We start from the raw sequence: 24,320 nt of genomic DNA on the forward strand, positions 1-24,320 counted from the left end.
GTGAGTATTGATTTTTAGCCAAATCAGAGCAAACTCTTGCTGGAGGTGGAGTCTTCAAACCCCGTAACTAGCAAAAAAATTCTCTGTCGACGATGACAAGTGCCCGGAAGCTTGCCCAGAGCTTCGGACAGCAGTGGCAGGAGCCCGGACGGCGCCAGCTTCCTTGGTTGAGTTTTTAGCTGTTGTAAGAAACAATGCATGATAACTATGCTGAAACCGCAGTAAACGCTGCATTTCTGCAAACGTCTGTGTGAGGGAGGCCTTAGGGTTTGTGGCTGTCAAGTCAATTTGTTTCTCCTACTGGATCTGTACAAACTGATTTGGTTCAGTGCCTGCAGGAGGGGTATAGCTGGTGGGAGGAATCAACCCTTTTTTGTACTTGACATCCGCTTCCTAGTGGTAGCAGCAGCTCTACCCCAGGCCTTGCTGCGTCCCCCAATGAACATGATAAGAAATGGATTTTATAGTAACAAAAATCCTGTTTTGTATAACTTTAGGGTCTAGGGTGGATAAGATTATTACTGTATAAAGTTAAAAAGGAGTGGTCTACCCACTTTTTAACTGATTACCTATTCTCTGCATAGGTCAGCAGTAGATGGTCAGGGGTCCGACACTCAGGACCCCCATCCATCAGCTGATGTGATGCTCTGACCAGGACAGAAGTAACAAGTAGCAGCGCGGTGCTCCCATTGATTTCAGTGAGTAGAGCTACCATTTCCTCTGCTGACGACGTCCAACCCGCTGCCCTGGACAGCAGACTGGACTACCGGCTGATCCATGGGGATCCCGAGTGGCGGAACCTCCCACCCCATCCATTAACAGTTGAAAAAGTCAACCCCTTTAAGACCTAAACTTCTCTATTGCTGTATTCACTCATTGTATTGGCTAAAACGGCATTATGTGAATCTCGCCTTGATCTTTTAGTTGGCCGGTTATTGGTCAGTCAAGTACACTTTTATCCTACTTTTTGAAATAACTTTTAATGTAAAGAAATTATTAGTGAAGTATTGTGAATTCTAGTCTGGATTACAGATAACAGTCATCCATCTCCATAACATAAAATCATACAAATATAGAGAACTCTAAAAGAATTTAGGCATTTACAGTAAAAAAATAAAAAAACATTCAAGGTTATACAGCAGAAGGTCATATCCATTAGGAAAGAGGAAGATACATGAATCAAAGTGGCAGAAGCTGCAGATAAAAAGTTCTAGAGGATCCACCAAAGAACTAACCGATTCATTTAGAATGTCACAGCTAGAAGTATCAACCAGCGCAGGGTGAGAAGTGACCTGCGATTAAAACCTATCTATTAAAATCTACAGTCGTTAAAATCCCCTAAAGTAAAAAATACCAATCTAGGCGTATAAAACAACTAGTGCCCAGCTAAAGCTTTACTTGTTGCCATAGATTACTATCCACATTATGTGGAAGACGTGGCAGCACAAACTTTGTGATGAGCTATATCTAAAGGCAGTAGTTGTAAAACAGTAGGAACACTCAAATAACATTTGATACATTGCAGATGAATAAGGTGCTAAATGAAACATCCACTTCTATTCAATGGTTGTGAGGTTATACCAGAGCTTAACGAAGGGCCACAATATGTGGTCTCATCTGGCCTGCCTGCACAAAGCATTACATTGTATCCTTATCATTAGTCCACTAAGGTTCAAGGCTTTTTATTTGAAGGGGGCAAATTCAGTCGTCTTCTGCTAGTTTTTTCTGTAAGCTGAAAAATAAAAGGGGGGGGGGGGGAGAAACAGCATTTACTATATTTGTAAGTGTGTAAAAATGTAATTACACATCATACTGACTGATGCATCTACATGTATATTTTATAACATTTCAAGTATTTATTGCTCTGTATTATACTACAATGGCATCAATTATATAAATGGAGGGACTTGATTATCTCAAATCAGTACTTTGCAGTTTGTTGTAACTAAAGAGAATGCTTGCTGTAAGTAAAGAAACCTCCATGTAGAATGCATTCAGCGCTCTTCTAATGTATGTGAAAGGGAATCGTTACAGTAGTATTACTGTACTTATTTCCAGCTCTATGTAAATTAAGCGTAAAGGCTATGTACACCTTTACACTCCTTTTAATCAATTTGTTTATGGAAATGAAGACTTTTTGTAATTGGTTTTCAATAAAAATGTTATTGCTTGAATTCTATGATTGTACCGTTTTTGCCAAGGCATTACAGACTGGAGGGGTGAAATCTTAAGCAAATTCTCTTAGAGTAAACCAACGGTCTGTCTCACCCCCTAGCCTGCTCCCCTGTTGTGAACGTGCATTCACTGCCTCTCGACTGAGCAATTACAGAGGGCTGGGAATTGTGGAGGAGATCAGAAAGGACAGAAAGCAAAGCAGGGAAAGCTACTATTACAGAGGGCTGTAATTCACACTAAGTGAACTTTTCTGCTTTTAGCAGTGAGGGGGAAGAGAGCAGCAGCTACTCAGAGAAGATAAGAAAGTTGTGGGGTATTGCTAAGGAGTAGTTATGCTAAACAGCCTCTGAAAACTAAGGGAAAACTAGCTTGTGTGCCTTCATGAAAGAGACCAGTTGATCAGTAATGGAAACACCAGACCCCAGCAGGAGACTTGAATAGAAGAAAGCCTACAAACCAAGTATGACGATTTCTAAATGCATAAGATAGAAAACTAAGATAAGAGCATCTTTTTTTCTGCAGGGACTTAGTAAGATATATGTAAATTGATTTTTCATGCATAAAGTTTTCCATAGCCTTTAAGCAGTGTGTAATCAGATGTTCTTCTATACTTTGGCAGCTATTTATCAAAAGAATTAAGACCAGTTTTTTGCATAATGGGATTGGAAAGAATGACATCCACAATAAGGTCCAGATTTTATTCATTTCTTTACGAAGCTGTATTTGCTACTTACTTTTCAAGATACTCTTTAACGTTGTCGTAACCACAAAACTTTGCCAAGTGGATAAGCATCCCAGTGGCACAGCGACCATCCCTCTTACGGCAATAGCTGCAGTTACAGATGTCACGACATGGGGGGCAAATCCAATCCTAAGAGAAGGAAAGGGTGTAAATGACAAAACATGGCCGGTCACAAATCTAGTTGCTAAAAATAAAAAAAAAAAGAATAGTATGATAATAACAGTTAATTATGGAAAAACATCTCCTTGCTCAAATACAAAATGTGCACAAAGGAGTATTGTGACTGTCGTAGAAAAATTAAGTTTGATCTTATTAGTTTAAAAAAAAAGAAAGCCGACGGACTGAACATACGGTAAAAGAAAAACAAAAAGTTCCATTGTAGTTGCAATGTTTTATTAAAAAGGATAAAATGGTTTTCTATCCATCTGGAATTACTTTTTACTTACTGGGTCCAAAAGTGCCTCCCGCACATCTTCACCATAGCGATTTCTTAAACACGGCCCACAAAACTGTCCTCTGACACCACCACAGCCAGGATTGCGGCAGAAGGTTTTTGTATCCAATGTTTTCTGACGACACTGGTGACAAGTGCTTCCCTAGGAGAGGGCATAAAAGGCATAAGTCAAGATGCACATACCAATTATAAAAGCTTTTCCGTCTTTATTACCAACTGCATGTGAATATAAATGTGTCGTTACAATATAAAATGCTAAGATCCCCCCCCCCCCCCCCATGAGAAACTGCCTCTTTATTAGGCCTTAGTCAGACGGGCGATTTTTCGCGCGATTTGCGGATCGCATGACGGATGCGCATCCGCAAATCGCGTGACCGTTGCGCGCAAGTCGCCCGAAAATCTGCTCCTAGTCGCGTTTTATTAGAAACGGGCCGGAGCTGTACAGCGCATTGCATTCAATGGAGACGGCAATACAGCCGTCTCCACTGAAAGCAATGCGCTGCGGGCGAGCCCGGGATGAATTGTCGGTAAGAGCTTAAATATATAAGCCTTACCTGCAATCCATCCTAAAATGTGTTAAAATAAAAAAAAATTGTATACTCACCTTCTCCCGGCAGCCGGAGCTCCGCGTGGCCGTCCTGCAGTGGGTGTGAGTCAGACCTGCCCCCTGATTGGCTCAGCGCTGAGCCAATCAGAGGCATGCCTCACTCACACCCATTCATGAATTCATGAATGGATGTGAGTCAGACCTGCCCCTGATTGGCTCAGCGCTGAGAGGTAGCAGTCACTCACCCATTCATGAATTCATGAATGGGTGTGTGAGTGTTTTCAGCCTCTGATTGGTCAGGGCTGTCACCAATCAGAGGCAGATCATTCAGCAGGCGGGGATTTTAAAGCCCCGCCGGCTGAATAGTGCCAAGAAGCAGTTCAGGAGAACTGACAGCGGCCGCGGCTGGACTCCAGCTGCAGCGGAAAGGCGAGTATACAATTTATTTTTATTTTAACACATTTTAGAATGAATTGCAGGGAAGGGTTTATATATTTAACCCCTTCCCGACAATTCACCCCGCGCACGCCGGCAGCCCATTGCTTTCAATGGAGCGGCTGTATTGCCGCTCCATTGAATTTAATGGGCAAACATCGTTCTTCTCTGTCACAGCTGTTACAGCTGTGGCAGAGAAGAATGATTTGTCTTCTATATGTTCTCAATGGGGTCGGCGCTGCTGCCGCCGGCCCCATTGAGCGCATATATAGAAGAGAACAGGAATCGCAGATAGGTGTGATCTGCGATTTTTTGTTCTATAATTTATCGGACGAGCGCATAAAAAGCGCTCATGTGTCCGATACCATTGCAAAGCAATGGTTTTATAAAATCGCCGGACGCATGCGCAAATTGCGCGAAAAATCGCCCGTCTGACTAAGGCCTTAGCCATTGTTAATTCCATCTGAACAATTGGTTTACTGATGCAAGTTACTGGACGTCCCAACCTGCACAGCTCACACCCACGGAGAACTACCCCCCCCCACCAGGTCTCAAACAGTTGTACAAATTGAATACGGACATTAATTGACAACCAGACCAGATAAAACTGAACTGATTTTATACTGAGCTTCATCACAGTGAAGTAGTGACTTCAAAAGAACTTCCACAAAGAAAAGTGTGGTCGCCGACATCAGTCTACAGAAGGCAGGGAACAAAGGTACACAGCCTTCAAAAATTACTGAGGACAGAAAGAAAGGAGTGCGGAGTGGATTTAGGTTAAAGGAGTTTGGTGATTCTTTAAAAGATCATCTAAACCTCAATATCCTTCAACATGTATGTCAGATGTGCATGGGGTTTGTATGGAGTGAGATCCATACACGGTGGGTGTAGGGTGCCATTCAATTGCCATGGCAGCCTGGGGCCTTGTACAATGTTCCCCCAGGGCTGCTATGGATTTTTGTTTGTTTGTAGCGTTTCATAGAATGCATGCAAAAATACAATATACTTCAATACTGAACTACTGCAATATACTGTACAAGCATTCCAACACTTGCAAGTTCAGGTCCTCCATGGGAACTTAAATAAAATTTATTTAAAAAAAAATAAATTTAATTTGAACCCCCTTTTTCATTTTTAACATAAAAATAAACCATTTAGTAGGTTTATAAAAGTCCAATCTATTAAAATAACATTAATTATCCCACATTGTGAACATAGTTTAAAAAAAAATATATACAGAATCGATACACAACATTAGAATAGCACTTTTTGGTCACCCAGTCTCTGATGATTTTTTTTTTTTTTTCATAAAAAGCTATTAAAAACACAAATTTCCCCAAAATGGTACCAATAGAAATTACAGGTCATCCCAGAAAAACAAGCCTTCACACAACCCCATCCGCTTAAAACTAAAGTTACAGTGGTCAAAAGAAAGACCGTCTCCTGAATTTACTACATGAAAATAATCCCAATATACGCTGAACTAACTACAAAATTACATTATTTGTACCCCCTTTTTACTTTCCTGCATGCTTCACTTGGACTTTAGTCACTTCCTATGTGGTATGCAAATCGCTGTGGAAGCACCCTGGGCAGTTCCACTGCTGAAGTCATCTGGGCTCTTTCACCCTCCATACTTGCAATCACACCCCTAACCTGATGACTGACTCACTTTCTGCACATGTGGATTGTCTCTCCATAGCCTCAGTGACGTCACACGCATGCACTGCCACAGATGCATGGATAAGCATATTATTGGGGTAGGGTGCATGCTTACAAGTATGAAGGGCAACATAGCTCAGACGACTTCAGCTGTGGAATCGACCACTGAAAGTTTCACTGCGATTTGCATACCACGGCAAAAGTCCAGCTTTTTTACGACTGAAAGCATGCATGAATGTAAGAAAGGTACGATTATTGTATCACTATAATTTGCCTGATCCACAAAGTAACAAGTCATTTCTTGTCCATGTCATTGAGGGAGAGATCTCTGCATTTAAAAATTTGGATTAGGTTGTTATTTCTCCATAAAATTAAATAATTGAAAATGGAGATTGCCCCTTTAGTCTGACAATATCCAATAAGTACATCAGAATGTGAAGGGATACAGATTTACTGAAATGCCCTCTACTACCAAAAGTATTTGGACACCTGAGCAAGAATCAACAGTTGCAATCTGATGGCATCAGATACGTTCTGAGGCATATTTTTTTACTAACGTCTGAGACTTAAGATGGTCATTCCCTTCATTCATCCTGCAAAACACATCTGGCAAGTTCTCTCAAAGAAGATGGACGCTGTTCATATTTCCTGACCCAACGTTCCATTTCATCCCAAAGATAGTCCGTATTGTTGAAGTCATGACTCTGCACAGGGCAGACCAATCATGTAAAATCCATATTAATATTTAAAATAAACGGTCTATCCTAAAGGTCAGATCATCAGTTTTACAGAACCAGATAACCTCTTTTAATACACCATTTATGTACTTTCAGAAACTGTACACGAGGCTCACATAAGTGAGTGCTCTTGTAGCAATTGGTCTTTTTAAGATGGCTGGACCCTTGCAGTCACACATTTATTCTGTACTCACGTCATAGTTCAGAAAGCCATGTACACAGATTATTTAACACAAGTACACTACGGGCAGTAAAGAGTTAAAAAGCCAAAGAGAGAGAGACAGAGAGAAAGATTAAATTAGACCTTTTCATCACATCAAAAAGTTAAAACTACAACCAAAACTATCAATATGCTGGGTAATGAAGAGACTCCCCCCACCCCCTGAGAGACAGGGAGGGAGACCTAGAGGTTTGCTAGCCCATCCTAAAATGTCCCTTGGTATATAAACGTGAAATATAAAGTATTTTTACCAAGATTTTGTCATAAACTTTGTCTTTAACGGTCACTGCAACATTCTCCAACTCTTCTTCTGTAATGTCTTCTACTGCACGATAGTTGTTTTTTGATGCTCTCCTCCTTCTCCGAACTTCTTCGCGCTCTTCCTAAAATACCCAGGAAGAAAAATCAACTGTTAAAAGTTCAAAATTACACAAATTAAAATTAAAAAAAAAAAAGATACTCTAGCCCCCATTTTGTCCTCAATATATGAGCTAGATCATTCCAATCTAGAAGATAGACTATAAACAAACATGTTATTTAACCATTTAAACTTTTGCAATCCAATTTTGGATTCAGTGTTTCCTAGGGGGCTATTTCTTTCAGCCATTTGCTGGCTTGAGACAGTACTGCGGTATCTGACATGCTAGAGAGGCCCCCCGACAACAAAGCGGCCAGTAATCTACAGTAAAAATACCCTGACGGGTGTCTTCCGGCATCAGAGCTGTACAGCCTTCAATCAGAATGTCTTTAGACGTCAGTGGATTGGAAAGTGTTAAAACAAATAAATCCTTGTCCTAGTGTTTGATACTTACCTCATTTAAAGTGCGCCTGAAAGCACTTTTGCCATACTTCTGGAGATGCTCTGCAAACTGCAAAGCGGAAGCAGTAAAATTCTCCAGTGCAAAATTTTCTTTTGGTCGTGCACTGCGTGTTGGGTTCGTGCGCCTTTCAATGGGACCTTCAGAGAACGATCGACGACTTGTCTTTTTCTGTTTCTTAATAAAATAGTAAAATGAAAGTTATTTCATAATACAAATCTAAGAGTATAAATACAATCGATCCAAAGCCGCATCTACTTACAGACGGAGTTGTGTTTTTTACTGGAAACATTTCAGGCATGGAGTTCAGCTCTGCAAGAAGTTGAGCAAGCTGGAGAAACAAAAATAAAAAGTTAACCAAATATGTTATTTGTGGGCAAGAAGCAACACTTGTGCTCAGCTAACTTGTGTTTAGGTGCAGACGTCATCACTTCAGTTTGCCGTGGATCCACGCACAGATTTAGTTCTTTTCAAATCTGGGTGTGGATTTCCTGACACAAATTCCAGGTCAAGAAGTGACATCACTTTTTTCCACAAAGGAGTTTCAAATCCCAATGCTGAAAAGATCTGCAGTGTATAAACTACAGCGGGAAGTGCCATTAAAAGCAATGGGACGTGCTAAAATAGGCATAAAAGAAGCATAACTCACCTGTTCATTCAGCCACAGTTTCAGCGATCAAGTCACCGACTACCCAATGTGATCGCTGCAGCCATTCATTGGTCATACATGCAGTTAGTGACTTTACTGCAGCAGCGCAAGTAACAACGAGGCGAGTTATGCTTTTATTATTGTGAAACAATACAGGCCGAATATATATAGGATGGTGGGGTTAGAAAACCCTTTAGTCACCATCCAATGCCTTTTTACTGACCTCACTAATGGACTTTAGGGGGTTAATAAGCGACAGAAGTGTTGCAGAAATTTGACAGCTGTTCAGTATTTCTGTATTCAGTTTTATTTAAAAAAAAAAAAAACAAAAGTAAAAAAAAAACCATGCACCCACTGCCGTAACATCTCCAGTCACAGGTCTGGAATAGATTTTCAGTCACAGAAATTTCTGTAGCAAATCCGCTGTGTGAACAAACCTTTACGGTCCGGCACTTATCTGCAGATGAATAATGGCTTTACCTTTTAGTGAAATACTTACCACAGCCTTATTTTCCTTAATATTCATTGCCCTTTTGGCAAGTGCGTTTACATTTTCCTGGTTTGATACATCATTTTCTCCATCAGAATCAGATTCGGCTTTCCCTTTGCTTCCAGTTATTGCAGGGCCTGCTTTGGCAAATACTTTATTTTTAATGTTCCGGACCGGCTTCACTTTAGGAGTACTGGAATGATTCTTTTCCTTATTTGCAAGCTTCTTGCTGGGAAACTGCAGGGCAATGCGCAGACCAAACTTCCTCTTTTTTGGTGGAATGGATGATTCGTCTTCACTGTCCGACAGCACTTCTTTATGATCGTCATCACTTACATCCTAAGATCAAAAACATAAACCATAAGATAAAGCTCCCAGATCCTCAAGAAAATAACTGAACAGCAAGATAAGGGGATCAAATGTGCAAAGGTGAAAACCCCTCGGTTGAGACAACACCAAACTGCTTCACACACAGAGCATCATAAGATGGTATAATGCCCATGTAGTGCCACCTATCGGAAGGAAGCTTCCACTCTAGCCAATGTCTGACCTTTTTTTTTTTAACTGGTTTTACAACATGACTAAGGATATGAGGTGATCCAGTCATCGCCATAATGAAGAAACACCCATGTGTAAGGAACACTACTACAATTATAAGTGTCAGAACCAACATTTGCTGGCCACCTACATGGTGCCAATGGTGTACATAAAGGCATCTCACTGCCATGTATTTCTGTAGTATAGAGGGAGTAAAAGAATAACCAACCACACTGAGTGCTTAATGAACAAACGGAAAAAAAAATGTGTTCAAAACCAAGGCCATCATCCTCATCCTCACAGATTTTAGGTCATTCCAGCTACAATATCCAAGCATGAAAAGGCTCCCAAACTATGTGAAACACCACAAACCCGATAGATTGTGAGTATAAACATTCATATGGGTAGAAATGACTTAAAAGGGTGTTCTATGAAAAATATTGTTTATGGTTAAATCCAGTCCATAATTATAAATGTTTTTAAATATTTTATACCCATTAAAAATATTTCTACTCTCAGATAGTCCAGTATTAATGCTAAAATAGCGCCTCCTGCTGTTTCTATCACCAGATATTTGAGAACCAGCATTGGAATAGCACCACCTGCTGTTGCTACTGAAGAGACTCTCTGTGTCCAGTCCAACTTATTAAGGCTGCCTGTCCATAGGCGATTGTTCACTGCGTTACCTGCGGCAATAATCCGGCCACGGGTAATGCAGTGAACGCTTTCCATAGCGATGCTACGGAAAGTGCAGCCGCTGTGTCCACGAGCGGATAATCATAGCGATTCTCCGCTTGCCAGATCTAAATCGCAGCATGCCGCCATTCTCCACGGTGAGCCTATCCATCAGATAGGCTCACCACAGAGAACTGCCAGGTGTCCACCCCCCTCACCTGGGGCAGAATATCGCTGGCAATATTCTGCAACGTCCGTGGGCAGGGGGCCTTAATGTTCCAAGGTGGTCGCACCTACTTAGTCTTTGGGCCTTTTTGCACTGAATAATTATCGTTCCGATTTTTGCTGGATTGTGCAATTCTGAACAATAATCATTTTGTGTAATCACTGCCAGCGACTGAACGATGAACAATAATTTGCTTATCATTCAGTTTGTGCAGACATAAAAATGTAACAACGATCTGCCTGTGTAAACAAGCAGTTGATCATCTATGAATGAATGCCTGTTGCGGGTGGCCAAAAATGATCTCCAGCACGCACCGCATCCATACACTGAGTGATCATTACTCCTGTGTGAAAGCGCCTAACATTCTTCCCGTGTAACAGGACTCTTCTCTGCAGTAACGCTGTCTAGCTCACTTATCAACATCACTTCTGACATCAGAGAAGACTCCTCAGCTTCAGAAGCAGCCGCTCCCCAAACCAGAATCCCTCAACATAACCAGCACAGACAGAGGCAAGACTGAGCATGTGTGACCACCCTACAACATATACTGAGGTGGACATGGAATAGAAACAGCAGGTGGTGCTACTTTAACATGAGTCCTGGAATACCTGGTGATAGGTTTTTGTTTGTTTTTTAATTAAAGGAAATGCAAACAAATGTTTACAATTGTGGGCTGGATTTGACTAGATACAATATTTTTCTTGGGACAACCCCTTTAATTTCCTTCCTACCTGATCCGCCATATCTTTCTGTGGGAAGCCTTCAAAAACATCATTATCTGAATCTCTGTCTTCAGTGAAAATTCTACGCAGTTCTTCTGTTATGTATGCAGGATCAAAGACGAGCTTCTGCAGATTAAAGAATCATAAAATGCCATTACAGATAAAAATTTGAATCAAAAGGGTTTTACGACATTTTAAAAAAGTGCCCCCGGAGCAAGGATCACCGAGCTGCACAATGATACAAGAAGTAATGACACGACGGTCATCGCTCACATAACCACCACAGCCAATGGAGTGAGCGGTCAGGTGTGCATGAAAGGCACGTGACCGCTGAGGCCAGAGATTTGCTGCAGGAGCCATGTAAACGATGAACATGATGTGTTCACTTCATGCAACAGTGAGAACCATAAAAGAGGGGACTGGCTTGGCGGTGCTGAACAGAAGGTAAGGTTGAGTAATGGCCATTTTATTAATGGTGTAAAACACCTTTAAAATGACACTTATTGCTAATGTCACATTCTCAACTTCTATACACATGTCTATCCTATGACTGTGCTGTATGCAGCTATAATGGATACCTGGGGCTTATTCAAACATCCATGTATTGTTTCCATGTGTGCACGGACCCCGATAGGGCATGTGGGCATGCTGTGAACCATGGGGCTGTCCAACGCAAGTTGCATCCAAGAAACCCGGTCGTAATGCACATACAAGTGTACACAAGTCCTTATTAAAGTGCCTGCGGCTCTACTGTACTTCCATATGCCGTCAGTTTCATTCACCAGTGTATGCTTGTACAAGTAAACAAGTATAAAAAAATAGTAGCGTGCCGCGTTACAAGGTATCCTCCATGTCAGCGATTCACAGCGAGCTTGAATATTAGTTCCATCCTCCGCTAAGGAGCCAAGCCAAAAAATTAAAGAATACATTTGCTCTTTCATGCCGGTTTACCAACTTCCACTTCTACTAAATGAACATTAGTCGGTTCTTTTTTTTCGGGGACTGACAGTGATAGATCTGTGAACTTTGGGCTCACAGCAGTGATAAATGAAGTACCTCGGTCACTACAGAGACTCTGGAGCACTTGAGGTTTACCTTTTTCTAGCAGCTATGCATATTATATATAAATAATAAAAAAAATGTTAAAAAGTTTGCAACTTCACCTTAACCCCTAAATATAAGAGGTATTTTGAGCCTCACCTCCAGTAATCCTCCAGCAACCCATTAAGATACAGATCACAGCATGCAGACTTGTATTCCCCGCTCAATTCAATATGGAGCAGGTCAAGAATATACTTGAATAACCGCAGCCCTTTACTTCCTCCCTGTTGAATATAACTAGGGAGAAAGTACAGTTCCTGCTATTCCCTGATCAGAGCATATGGCCAACAAAGAGCACTACAATTCAGATTACTGCAGCATTTATAGCTTTGTTTTAGGTATACATGTGACTAATCGTTACTGAAATTCTAAGTGTGAATGCACACGGCGGATTTGAATTACGGAGTCCGTAGTGGGCAACCGCCTCCAGAGTCCGCAGCAAATACCACCCATAGCATGCGATCTGACAAGTTACGTTTTCACTGGCCTTTTCCTTCAAAACGGTCTCAAAACGCTCCAATTTTGCAAAAAGTTTTTTTTAAAAAGTGCTTCAACATGTTTTTTGTTGTATAAACCCTTAAAAGATCACTCCCTAAAAATCTAACACACGTGTGCTTTGTAGGTCAGAAATGCTATCTTTTCTCCTTAGGGAGAGCACCTAGACGGTGAGTGAGGAGACTCAAAAGGCCATTCATGCTCCCCTGGGTAATATGCAAATAAGGGAGATGGAATAATACCTCCACAGTGCCGCCTATTGGAAGGCAGCATTCCTTCAAGACAAAGTTAGCCAAATTAAGCTCTGTATGCACACCCTTTTTTGAAACTTCTTACGCTGGCCTCTTGATACCGTACTTTTCTAAAAGTGGTCAGGATTATACAAAGGTGGAACAGGACTTCACGGACCCGTCAGATTTACTATAATTTATGCCAGACACACTGGTGTAAATTATAACTGAAATCTTTGCCCACTCAGAGCCAGCATAGGTTTCAGTCTGGTACAGAGGTGCAGGACCCAGGCCTTGGAGTACTAGTTTTTCATTTTAAAAAGGGATTTTCCATGCAAATACTATTGATGACCCAGCTTCAGTATAGGTCAGCAATAGTTAATAGGCAGCAGACCCCAGCCAATCAGCTAAGTGTGTGCCCACTGTAAGCACCACAATACACAGGGGGGTCGGAATGGAAGCAAATGTTTCTGACCTCCGTGTAGTGGCTGGCACTCACGGGTAATTGCAGGACTAACTTCTTAAAAATCAATAAGCAGCACCTGTAATTACAAGCGCCAGCCACTACACAGGGGTCGGAGCCAACTGTTTCCACTCCCTACCCTGTGCGTATTGTGGTGCTGACAGTGCACGCCCGATTAACTGGGGTCCCGAGCGGCAGACCCCAGCCAATCAACTATTAATGACCTATCCTGAGGCTAGGTCATCAATAGTATTTGCATGGAGAACTGCTTTAAGGCCCCCCATTCACATGTCCGTATATTCAAGCTCTGTGCGGTCGGTGTGATAAGACTATGAGGCTATTCAGATGGCAAATGTATTGCATGGACGAAAAGAAAATCAAAAAGGTGTCTGCGTGTTGTCCATTGTGTGCAACACCCAAGATTCTCAGGCGTAACATGCCTGCGGCTGTGTGAATCAGGCCTTACCAAGCTCTTCGCAGTGTATAAAAAGGGGCGAACACGCTATACAATTTCGGCTCTAAGCTTGTTTTGCACATTTACTGAAGCGGCAGAACAGAAGTTAATTTTACTCCTAATGCAAACCACTTATGTCGTTGGCACTCCCAGTATATCCATGCGGCACTTGTTGCCAACTTCAAGAAGTCCCGGCACCTGGGTCGTGCCACAAGCCTCTAGTTATGCCGGTGAGCGGCCGTGGCGGCGCTTACCTGTGAAGAAATTTTACTTCCACATCTCTATGAGGTTAAATTGAAGCACTAGAAAATGTAACATTTTAATGACTTAATGGAAGAATATTTGCGAGGAGCTGTGAGCCATTTTTACAAAGAATAAAAAATTACTTTCAAGAGAAACTGCATTAGCTCTTTCGCCTTTGTGCTACTGTGCCGCGGCCCCGCTGAGAATACTATGCGCTAAATAATTTTTCTCCCCCCCACATTTCCTCTATTCCTTCCACCTCTACTCCCAAGGAGCCAGCTTCAGGGGATCACAATTACTGATTAGGAACAAAGAAGAAACGTTCTTCGCCCCATGTAATGCTGGGAGCTGATGGGCTTTAATTAAGAAAACTTACTGCTGGATTTCAAAAGGCTACTCCTTCCCCCATCACGGCTATTAAAATCGTTTCAGGACTCCCCTCGATTTTCAAGAGTCTCATTAAACTGTTCAGAAGTCCCGTCAAAACTGAAATGCCTCACTTTTAAAATACTTACTTTAGGCTACATAAATAAAGAGGTCTATATTTATTATAGGGGAAAAAAGCAAAAGTAGTCGAAAACCAAATACAAGGCGCAATTCATCCAGCGGCACGAGGATTTATAAAAGTAATTGCTGGATAGGGTAGTAAAGACTTCCTATAAGGCAGGTGGTGGGACAATGACGCCCTGCGAAGTTACAAAGTATGTGAATGCCCACCAAATAAAACCAATTTTTGTTCCCCCCCCCCCCCAGGTTGCTTTCATTAAGCCGAGACCATCGTGCGAGATTGGCACATTGGGGTTCTCATTTGTGCATCTCACAATCTTTTGAATGGGTTCATGTCCATGAGCAATTTTTTATTTTAACACACATTTCATCACAGATCCAGCCCAAAATGCAACATTTCTTCTTCCAACTAAAAGGTAGGCAGCTGAGCGCGAAGCGAACAAACCCCATCATACCTTAGTAAATAGGGTCCGTCCGGGACTGTTGAGTTTCATCCAGACACAGAGTCGTTCGGCCACGGAGATTTGTCTTTCCTGCTTCCTGAACAGAGCAGGAAAGCAGAACCCCGAGCACAGATGTAAAGCCATCCTAAGGCTGGATTCAGACGAACGTATAGCAGCTGGGTTTTCACGCCCAGCTGATATACATCGTCTCTCTCTGCAAGGGGGGGGGGGGCGGGGGGGGAGGAGCCTGGAAGAGCCAGGAGCAGTGCTCTGAGCTCCCGCCCCCTCTCTGCCTCCTCTCCGCCCCTCTGCACTATTTGCAATGGGGAGCGGCGGGACTAATTCTCGACACTTAGCCCCGCCCCCATCACGCCTCCTTTCATTGCAAATAGTGCAGAGGGGCGGAGAGGAGGCAGAGAGGGGGCGGGAGCTCAGCTCCTGCTCCTGGCTCTTCCATTCCCCCCTGCAGATGAGGACACCGTATATCGGCTCGGCGTGAAAACCGAGACGATATACAGTCATCTGAATCCACCCTAACAGTGATTATGACCCAAGTTCTCCTTGGAAAGAGCGAATTCGGGCGATAATCATCCTCAAATAGACACAGCCGCTGACAGGGCACATAGCGATAAATCGCGCACTTGTCAGAGACGCTTGGTTTATAGCAAAACTAAAAGCCAAGTGACTATTGGCCTGAGTCAGCCACACAATTCTTGTGTAACGCCCGTTTACTTGAATGAAGGAAGCCAGAACAATCCCGGGCCGCTTAGTCTCCATTCACTTTAACAACTATCGCTCCTGTGTAAGGGCTCATGTCCACAACTGTGTTTTACCACGCGTCATGCTTGCGTTGCACGGATGAGTAATACGCTGTGAATGGAGTCAATGGACTTTCACTGATCCATGCACACCGACAGGAGACCCACAGCATTTTACGCATACAGCCATGGACATGAGCACTAGCAATAGTCAGGCGGCAGTTCATGGGGCAGCAGTTGGACACATATGCATCCAACAGTCTTGTGTAAGGGGACCTTTACAGTGTTTCTTCCATGTTTCCATAATTCTCCTCTTTAGTGAGAGGGGCCCTAAACAAGTCAGTTTAGAATGGAGAGGCAGTGTCCTGTATGGTAGTACTTCCTGTAACCTCCACAGATATGTAGCTAGAAGAGCTGGCCAATTCAACTAGACACGGCAGGGGAATCTCACAAGATAAGTGACACCATCGACACACACAGGGGCACATTTATTACTGGTGCGGTGCCAGAATTCTGGATTAACTTACACCTTTTTATGGCCTCCGTCACAGGCGTGTTTGTACAGCATTTAGCGCTACCTTTTCAGCACACAAGCATCAAAATGAGCGTCTTCAACTCTGCACTTTGACAGCGATGCATGTCCTATCTTTGGCCGTTTTCAGTCGCCCACTGAAATGAATGGGCAGCGGTTTCAGAGCTGCTGAAAACGTGGCACAACTTGGTGCCAAATTTTTGGCAACACTAAATGCAAATGTTGCGCAAACTAAGAAAAGAAAAATCAATACTCACCTAGCTGCCGCCATCTGGGACTCTCCAGCTGCTCTCCGGAGCTCCAGGCAGGCTGACGGTCACTTGTCATCGCAGAGCATCTTTTGATAGTGACGGGGTTTGAAGTCCCTGCCTCCAGTAAGAGATTGCTCTGATTGGTTCCTTGAGTGTTGGCTGAGCCAATCAGAGCCAGCGCTCGATGACCCAATCACAGCCATTCGATTGGTGCATCCAGAGCTGGCTGTGACTGGCTGAGCCCGCTGACACTCAGGGGGGGGTCAGCCAATCAGAGCAATCTCTTGCTGGAGGTGGGGGTCTTCAAACTTCATCAAAAGCAAAAGATCCTCAGTCGGCGATGACAAGTGCCAGAAGCTTCAGAGAGCAGTGTCAGGGACCCAGACAGCTCTGCGGCGCGAGCACGCCAGAGCGGCCCCTTCAGCGCAAGCGCGTCTAATCCAGGGAGAAGGCGGCTTTGGTCGGCGCCATGGAGACGGGGACGCCAGCACCGGAGGGGTAAGTGTATAACTTCTGTATGGCCAATATTTAATGCACGATGTATATTACAAAGTGCATTAACATGGCCATACAGAAGTGCTGAACCCCACTTGCAATTGCAGGACAACCCCTTTAACCCCTTCACTACTCATACTAGCAAAAGCAATTACCTGATATATTGATCTACAATTTTCTTATCATTGGCAGCGTTTTGTAGATGTACTAAAAAAAGCAGCCAAAACGTTTTCAAAAAGGACACCGCTGTTGAAACCGCAGACAACTCCGCATTTCTGCAAACGCCTGTGTGAGAGAGTCCTAAGTGTCTAGAAGAGTTTGAGTGGAGTGAAGTTTTTAAGATATTTATGACATGCAACGTTTTAAAAAGTTGCAGACTCACTCCAGTCGCTGGATGGCATACAAAGTGACACCACATCTCTAGACATATTTAAAAGTTGTTCTCAAGGCACAAATACTACTGATGACCCATCCTCAGTATAAGGCCTCATGTCCACGGGGCACGCACGGTTTTCAAGTGTGGAATCCCGAAGCGGTTTCCACCCATGCCCGCAGTCATGAGGCCTAAAAAGACATTTACTCATCTGTCTGACTGCCGTGCGGGTCTTCTCCTTCGCAGCTGGATCTTCTTTCTCCTGGACAGTGAATGCGCTTGGCATGCCGACCGGCGTGCCGCACTTTTCATTTAAAAAAGTCTCCTGCTTTCCTGCGGATCCGTGGCACAGACATAGGGTCAACTGTGGGTGTGCCGAGGATCGGACGGCTTCAATGGAAGCCATCCCTCTGGGATCTAAAGTAAATGGAGCATGCTACGTTTTTTCCCTGCGAACGATCCACATGCTGGGGGAAAAAAAAAAAAAAAAAAGACATCCGCAGGTATTTAAATACCAGCGGATGCCCAAGGATAATCTATGGGCATAATGAACTGCGGATCATCCGCACAGAAGAACCACGCAAATTCCGTAATTCAATTATTCCCGTGGACATGGGGCCTAAGGGTACTTTCACATGTTGCAGGAATGGTGTGCATTTTCCACAGTGGAGAATCCGCATCAAAACCCGCACACTATTGGTCTGGATTGGATGTGGATCTGCAGCAGACGTTATACCTTCAATCAATAGTGTGAACTCTCCTACAGATCTGTGTCAAAATCGTCACCATTTCCGCTACGTTTGAATGTCCCCTAAAGCATGATCCGACTAGTTCAGGAGGAGACCCACGTTGCGTCCGGACAGGTGAGTAAATGTATTTTTTGCCTCATGTCTGCGGGCACGGCAGGGATCGGGATTCCACACTCAGAATCCGTGCGTGCCCGTGGACATGAGACCTTAGGCCTCCCTCACACAGGAGTTTGCAGAAACGTTGCGATTTTCAATGCAGCGTTTGCTGCGGTTTTAGCAGCATTGTCATGCGGTTCTGACAACGTTTCGGCAGACAAGGAAGCCAAAAGAAAAAAAATAAAGAACAGTCACCTAGAACCTTCACCTTTATTGAATGGCTGTGATTGGTTCATTGAGTGCCGGCTCTGATCGGCTGAGCTGGTGCTCAAGAACCAATCAGAGCAATCTCTTGCTGGAGACTGGGTTTTCAATACCTGTTACCAGCAATAGATGTTCTGGAATCGGACCCTGTGCCCGGCCTGTGATCCCGCGTAGCTGTCCGGATTCTTCTTTATTCTGTACTGCGCATGTGCCGGTCGTCACACATGTGCAGTACAAATTATGCTGCGCTGTCGATGATGTGAATCCTGCTACCTTTTCGCAATAATGATTACGAGAGGGACTCGGGTCGGAGGGCTTCCACTGACTTCAATGGAAGCTGTCCGTACGGAATCCATCTAGGAATAGAGCATGCTGCGATTTTTTTCCCCCCGCAAGCAGAAAAATTGCAATTGATTTCCGCTCATTGGCAGAAAAAAACGCTTTTCCATACCATACTGCAGAATCCGGTGGCAGACGCCAGCTCTGGATTCCGCATTGCTAATCTGTCCGTGTGCAGGCGACCTTAGGCGGTATTCACACAAGCAACTGTGATTTTGGTAAGTGAAACACATTTTTCCATCGGTTTTACAGGCTCTGCACTTCCTGTTATTTTGCTGGTTCCCATAGTAACACGTTAAAAAAAAAACCCACTCGCATGTAAATTCAATGGTATGGGATTACGTTTTTTTTTTTCTAACGCTCCCATAGAACATGATGGGCAATTCTTGAAAAAAGAACCACAAAAATAGGACATAGCAAAACTGCTTGTCTGAATTAACCCCTTCACATTCTTTTCGTGTGCAAGTCCCTTCCATCCCGGAATCAAGTCAGAACTCGCACGGGAAAATCACTCACATGAATACAACCCGAGGCCGGCCCCGCACAACGTTTGGTAATCAGAATAAAAATTGTGCTTTGGAACGGTGTATCCCTGTGTATGGTCACGTTGTTACTTGCACAAGTCTGTGCGCGTGAAGCGTATTTTACGTGCGCTGTCCTGCAGCAGCTTCCTGCCTCTTTTTTTTCTTTGTCATGTCTCCTAGTAACATGTGTAAAAAAACGTGGCAGATATGTAATGGAATTCCATACGCACCAAGCTCTTACGCGGTAATATAGAACATGCTGCGGTTTTTTTTGTTTTGTTTTTTTTTACACACGGAACATGCGCAATAAATATACGGAATTCTGAGTGGAATAATGAAAATCAACATTCCTTCACCGACACCATTTACCCCGTATCATGCGTGCGTACATAATATACAATGTAAATACATTTGTGTGTCCCCGGCGGCCTCAGAGGGGGCTGCCCCACAACTACAGGCAGGGGCGTAGCTGAAGGCTCATGGGCCAGGGTGCAAAAGTTTATCTTGGGGCCCATCAAATTCTCTTAACCCCTTAAGGCCTCATGTCCACGGGGAAAATCAGATCCGCTGCAGATTCTACATGGAGAATCTGCAGCGGGTCTCTCCTGCCCCGCGGACATGAGCGCTGAAAATAGCAATTTAAAAGCATTTACCTATCCGTAGCGGGCGGCGAAGATCAGCTGTTCCTCACGGCCGGATCTTCATTTTCGGCCGGCGGATGAATTCGTCACGGCGGCGGCACGTCGCCGACGTGCCGCGCGCATGCGCCGGGCACATCCGCCGAGCCGAAGCAAGAAAGATCCTGCCGTGAGGAAGAGAAGACCTTCAGCGCCCGCTCCGGGTGAGTAATTCTTTTAAATTCCTATTTTTGGTCTCCCGCGGATCCGGACGGCTTCCATAGGCTTCAATAGAAGCCCGCGGGAGCCGTCCCCGCGGGAGACCCGCACGAAAATGGAGCATGGTCCGGATTTTTTCATGCTCCATTTTTTTAAAATCTCTTTTATTGACGATCCGCAGGTATTTATCTACCCGCGGGTGGTCAATGCATCCCTATGGGGTGCGGATCCGCGTGCAGGAGAAGAGTTAAAATCCGCTGCGGATTTTAATTCTTATTTTGCCCGTGGACATGAGCCCTAACACAGAGGCGTAACTTGAAGCTCCTGGGCCCCAATGCAAAACCTGTAACAGGGCCCCCAACTAGGGGGTTCTCCATGATGGAGTTCCTGACTGGATTGTGTAGGGCTGGTAACATCATACAAGGTCCTATGTGAGAGGGGGACACATGTATGTTAGTGTAAGCTGCGCCCATCACTACCACACAAGCTGACATGTTACTGGTGTATAACATATGAGGGGGGACACATGTATGTTAGTGTAAGCTGCGCCCATCACTACCACACAAGCTGACATGTTACTAGGGTACAACATATGAGGGGGGACACATGTATGTTAGTGTAAGCTGCCCCCATCAATACCACACGGGCTGACACGTTACTGGTGTATAACATATAAGGGGGGGCACATGTATGTTAGTGTATGCTGCCCCCATCACTACCACACGGGCTGACACGTTACTGGTGTATAACATATGAGGGGGGACACATGTATGTTAGTGTATGCTGCCCCCATCACTACCACACGGGCTGACATGTTACTAGTGTATAACATATGAGGGGGGACATGTATGTTAGTGTATGCTGCCCCCATCACTACCACACGGGCTGACACGTTACTAGTGTATAACATATGAGGGGGGACACATGTATGTTAGTGTATGATGGCCCCATCACTGCCACACGGGCTGACACGTTACTGGTGTATAACATATGAGGGGGGACACATGTATGTTAGTGTATGCTGCCCCCATCACCACACGGGCTGACACGTTACTAGTGTATAACATATGAGGGGGGACACATGTATGTTAGTGTATGATGGCCCCATCACTACCACACGGGCTGACATGTTATTAGTGTATAACATATGAGGGGGGACACATGTATGTTAGTGTATGCTGCCCCCATCACTACCACACAGGCTGACACGTTACTAGTGTATAACATATGAGGGGGGACACATGTATGTTAGTGTATGCTGCCCCCATCACTACCACACGGGCTGACATGTTACTGGTGTATAACATATGAGGGGGGGGGACACATGTATGTTAGTGTATGCTGCCCCCATCACTACCACACGGGCTGACATGTTACTGGTGTATAACATATGAGGGGGGGGGACACATGTATGTTAGTGTATGCTGCCCCCATCACTACCACACGGGCTGACACGTTACTGGTGTATAACATATGAGGGGGGGACACATGTATGTTAGTGTATACTGCCCCCATCACTACCACACAGGCTGACACGTTACTGGTGTATCACATATGAGGGGGGACACATGTATGTTAGTGTATGATGGCCCCATCACTACCACACGGGCTGACATGTTATTAGTGTATAACATATGAGGGGGGACACATGTATGTTAGTGTATGCTGCCCCCATCACTACCACACAGGCTGACACGTTACTAGTGTATAACATATGAGGGGGGACACATGTATGTTAGTGTATGCTGCCCCCATCACTACCACACGGGCTGACATGTTACTGGTGTATAACATATGAGGGGGGGGGACACATGTATGTTAGTGTATGCTGCCCCCATCACTACCACACGGGCTGACATGTTACTGGTGTATAACATATGAGGGGGGGGGACACATGTATGTTAGTGTATGCTGCCCCCATCACTACCACACGGGCTGACATGTTACTGGTGTATAACATATGAGGGGGGGGGACACATGTATGTTAGTGTATGCTGCCCCCATCACTACCACACGGGCTGACACGTTACTGGTGTATAACATATGAGGGGGGGACACATGTATGTTAGTGTATACTGCCCCCATCACTACCACACAGGCTGACACGTTACTGGTGTATCACATATGAGGGGGGACACATGTATGTTAGTGTATGATGGCCCCATCACTACCACACGGGCTGACATGTTATTAGTGTATAACATATGAGGGGGGACACATGTATGTTAGTGTATGCTGCCCCCATCACTACCACACAGGCTGACACGTTACTAGTGTATAACATATGAGGGGGGACACATGTATGTTAGTGTATGCTGCCCCCATCACTACCACACGGGCTGACATGTTACTGGTGTATAACATATGAGGGGGGGGGACACATGTATGTTAGTGTATGCTGCCCCCATCACTACCACACGGGCTGACATGTTACTGGTGTATAACATATGAGGGGGGGGGACACATGTATGTTAGTGTATGCTGCCCCCATCACTACCACACGGGCTGACACGTTACTGGTGTATAACATATGAGGGGGGGACACATGTATGTTAGTGTATACTGCCCCCATCACTACCACACAGGCTGACACGTTACTGGTGTATCACATATGAGGGGGGACACATGTATGTTAGTGTATGCTGCCCCCATCACTACCACACGGGCTGACATGTTACTGGTGTATAACATATGAGGGGGGACACATGTATGTTAGTGTATGCAGCCCCCATCACTAACACACGGGCTGACATGTTACTGGTGAGCAGCACGCGGCGGCTTCTCCTCAGCCGTCCGACATGCAGCGCGCGCCTCTCCAGTGGCGCCAAATCCGGAGCTGCCTGCCTGTCCTCACACACGTGCAGCCGCGGGCAGAGCAGCCCCGTGTGCGGCCGGGAGTCCTCACCTGTCCTGCCGCGGTGGCCGAGTCCATAGCGGGGGCGTCCAGCTGCGGGGATACGGCTGTATGGACGGAGGTTGTGTCCTACAAACTTTACACGGCCGCCTGCAGAGCGGAGTGCCGGGGGAGGAGCGGGGCCGCCCTCAGTGTACGGCGCTTACCACACCCCGCAGTACCTCACGGGGCCGCAGGCTGGTGGGAATGGACGACCCTCACACTGCATGAGAGCAGGCGGGAAACCTGGGGGAGAGGTCAGCAATAGTGCAGCCTGGGGCCCCCTCACTGCTGATGGCCGCCCGGAAACCGCACTCCTGTTCATGAGATGTTTGGCGCAGCGATGCGTTTTCCTGACAATCGCTGCCGCTTGCGGTTTTCTCGCGCGTTAAACGATAATAGGAGCTTCTATTGTTACGAACACTGCGAGTTCCTGCGACGCTTCGGAGGCGCCATAGGGAGACGGGGAGAAAAAAAGCGCAGAAACATTGGAGGTGCGGCGAATTACAAATCTCGCAACATCAGAAGTAGGAATGAAGCCGTTGAAAATCGCTGGTTTCAGAGTTCTACGTTTTCACGCCCTTCCGCATCGCCAGTGTGACGGCATCCGTAGGCCTCATGCCCACGACACACGCCAAAGACCTGCTTCTCAGGGCGGAATTTTTTTTTAAATGCTTGTAGGCGATCGCGGGTGCAAGTTTTTTAAACATTTATTTATTTTTTCCCTGTGGATGCGCTGCAGGTCGTCTGCACGGAAAATAAATCGCAAGTATGAAGCGCCTTCCTCCCCGCCTCCCTCTTGGTCTCCGAGCAACCAGAGTGGTATCTGCATACAAATCCGCAATTACATTGTGGATTGCTCGCTGATTGGTGGAGCCCATCCGCAAATCAAATCCGCAGGTGTTAATGAAGTGCGGACGCCCCATGCTTCTCTATGGGCGGCTTGAACAGCAGATCACCCACGCGGATTTTGCAAATCAAATCCTTTGGGAGCTTAGGATCAATTTGGGAGGTGGGGTTGTGTGTTTTTTTTCGTGTACATCTGCGCGGGAAAAAAACAATCGGCGATCTCCCACAAGCAATAAAAAATCCTTTAAGGCCCACTTACACGCACAGATTTCCCGTCAGGGAATCCAGCCGTGCCCACAGACATGGGCAATAAAAGACATTTTCTTACCTGTCCAG

The 24,320-nt window shown here is 44.9% G+C and overlaps 1 protein-coding gene across 3 annotated transcripts; it reads right to left on the reverse strand.

Annotated features, from left to right (window-relative positions):
• Positions 1–989: 989 nt before the first annotated feature.
• On the reverse strand, positions 990–23,263 carry CDCA7L (cell division cycle associated 7 like). 3 transcript variants are annotated; one of them, XM_066585123.1, is made up of 9 exons: positions 23,148–23,263; positions 11,099–11,215; positions 8,939–9,268; positions 8,053–8,121; positions 7,785–7,961; positions 7,224–7,355; positions 3,364–3,513; positions 2,910–3,046; positions 990–1,732 (listed from the first exon to the last, which is right to left on the reverse strand). In XM_066585123.1, the coding sequence occupies exons 1-9, from the start codon at positions 23,172–23,174 to the stop codon at positions 1,702–1,704; spliced, it is 1,170 nt and encodes a 389-aa protein (XP_066441220.1). In that variant the 5' UTR covers positions 23,175–23,263; the 3' UTR covers positions 990–1,701. The 3 variants fall into 3 exon arrangements, with proteins under 3 accessions (XP_066441220.1, XP_066441219.1, XP_066441222.1); XM_066585122.1 differs by having other exon boundaries at positions 993–1,732; positions 7,785–7,967; XM_066585125.1 differs by lacking the exon at positions 11,099–11,215 and having other exon boundaries at positions 995–1,732; positions 7,785–7,967.
• Between the last annotated feature and the right edge of the window lie 1,057 nt (positions 23,264–24,320).

The sequence above is a fragment of the Eleutherodactylus coqui genome, chromosome 12 (assembly GCF_035609145.1).
Source record: "Eleutherodactylus coqui strain aEleCoq1 chromosome 12, aEleCoq1.hap1, whole genome shotgun sequence".
NCBI classification, from domain to species: Eukaryota; Metazoa; Chordata; class Amphibia; order Anura; family Eleutherodactylidae; genus Eleutherodactylus; species Eleutherodactylus coqui.